Source organism: Mandrillus leucophaeus, unplaced genomic scaffold, assembly GCF_000951045.1.
Source record: "Mandrillus leucophaeus isolate KB7577 unplaced genomic scaffold, Mleu.le_1.0 Scaffold8, whole genome shotgun sequence".
Classification (NCBI taxonomy): domain Eukaryota; kingdom Metazoa; phylum Chordata; class Mammalia; order Primates; family Cercopithecidae; genus Mandrillus; species Mandrillus leucophaeus.
In genome coordinates, this window is record NW_012108696.1 from 305,036 (window position 1) to 305,848 (window position 813).

The following is an 813-nucleotide window of genomic DNA, read 5'->3' on the forward strand; positions in this document are numbered from 1 at the left end:
ATCTCAGCCCAGTCCCGCCCCAACTCCTGCCCCGCCCAAGTCCCAGCCTCAGCCCCAGCCCCGCCCCAGGGACCTGTACTCAGGGCTGTCCCCTCCTCTCTCCGCAGGGGACGCCGCCAGACATGCCGGTGTTCACGGAGCAGATGGTAAGGGGGCCGGGCTAGCGAGTGGGCGGACAGGCAGGCGGGGCCGGGCTGTGACCACTGTTGCCGTCCCTACAGCAGATCCAGCAGGAGCAGCTGGACTCGGTGATGGACTGGCTCACCAACCAGCCCCGGGCCGCGCAGTTGGTGGACAAGGACAGCACCTTCCTCAGCACGCTGGAGCACCACCTGAGCCGCTACCTGAAGGACGTCAAGCAGCACCACGTCAAGGCCGACAAGCGGTGAGGCTGGGGCTCCGCACTGGCCCCGTTCAGCCTGGGGCCTAGGAGGACCTCCCCATACTGCATCTCCCACCCCCTCACCCCTGGGGGATGCCAGGTGGAGCAAATACAAAGAGAGAATGGGAGGAGGGCCGGGCGCGGTGGCTACGCCTGCAATCCCAGTACTTTGGGAGACTGAGGCAGGTGGATCACTTGAGGTCAGGAGTTTGAGACCAGCCTGACTAACATGGTGAAACCTCATCTCTACTAAAAATACAAGAAGTAGGCCTGTGTGGCGGTGGATGCCTGTAATCCCAGCTACTTAGGAGGCCGGGACGGAAGAATCGCTTGAACCCTGGCCGGGCGCGGTGGCTCAAGCCTGTAATCCCAGCACTTTGGGAGGCCGAGACGGGCGGATCACGAGGTCAGGAGATCGAGACCATCCTGGC

The 813-nt window shown here is 63.7% G+C and overlaps 1 protein-coding gene across 1 annotated transcript in view; it reads left to right on the forward strand.

The window, feature by feature from the left end:
- The window catches only part of NCLN (nicalin), a 24,923-nt gene extending 24,534 nt beyond the window's left edge, over positions 1-389 (forward strand). Inside the window, exons 11-12 of the mRNA XM_011967448.1 lie at positions 70-146; positions 222-389. Coding sequence (XP_011822838.1) covers positions 70-146; positions 222-389 — 245 coding nt within the window. The remainder of the gene's footprint in view (positions 1-69; positions 147-221) is intronic.
- Positions 390-813: the final 424 nt, after the last annotated feature.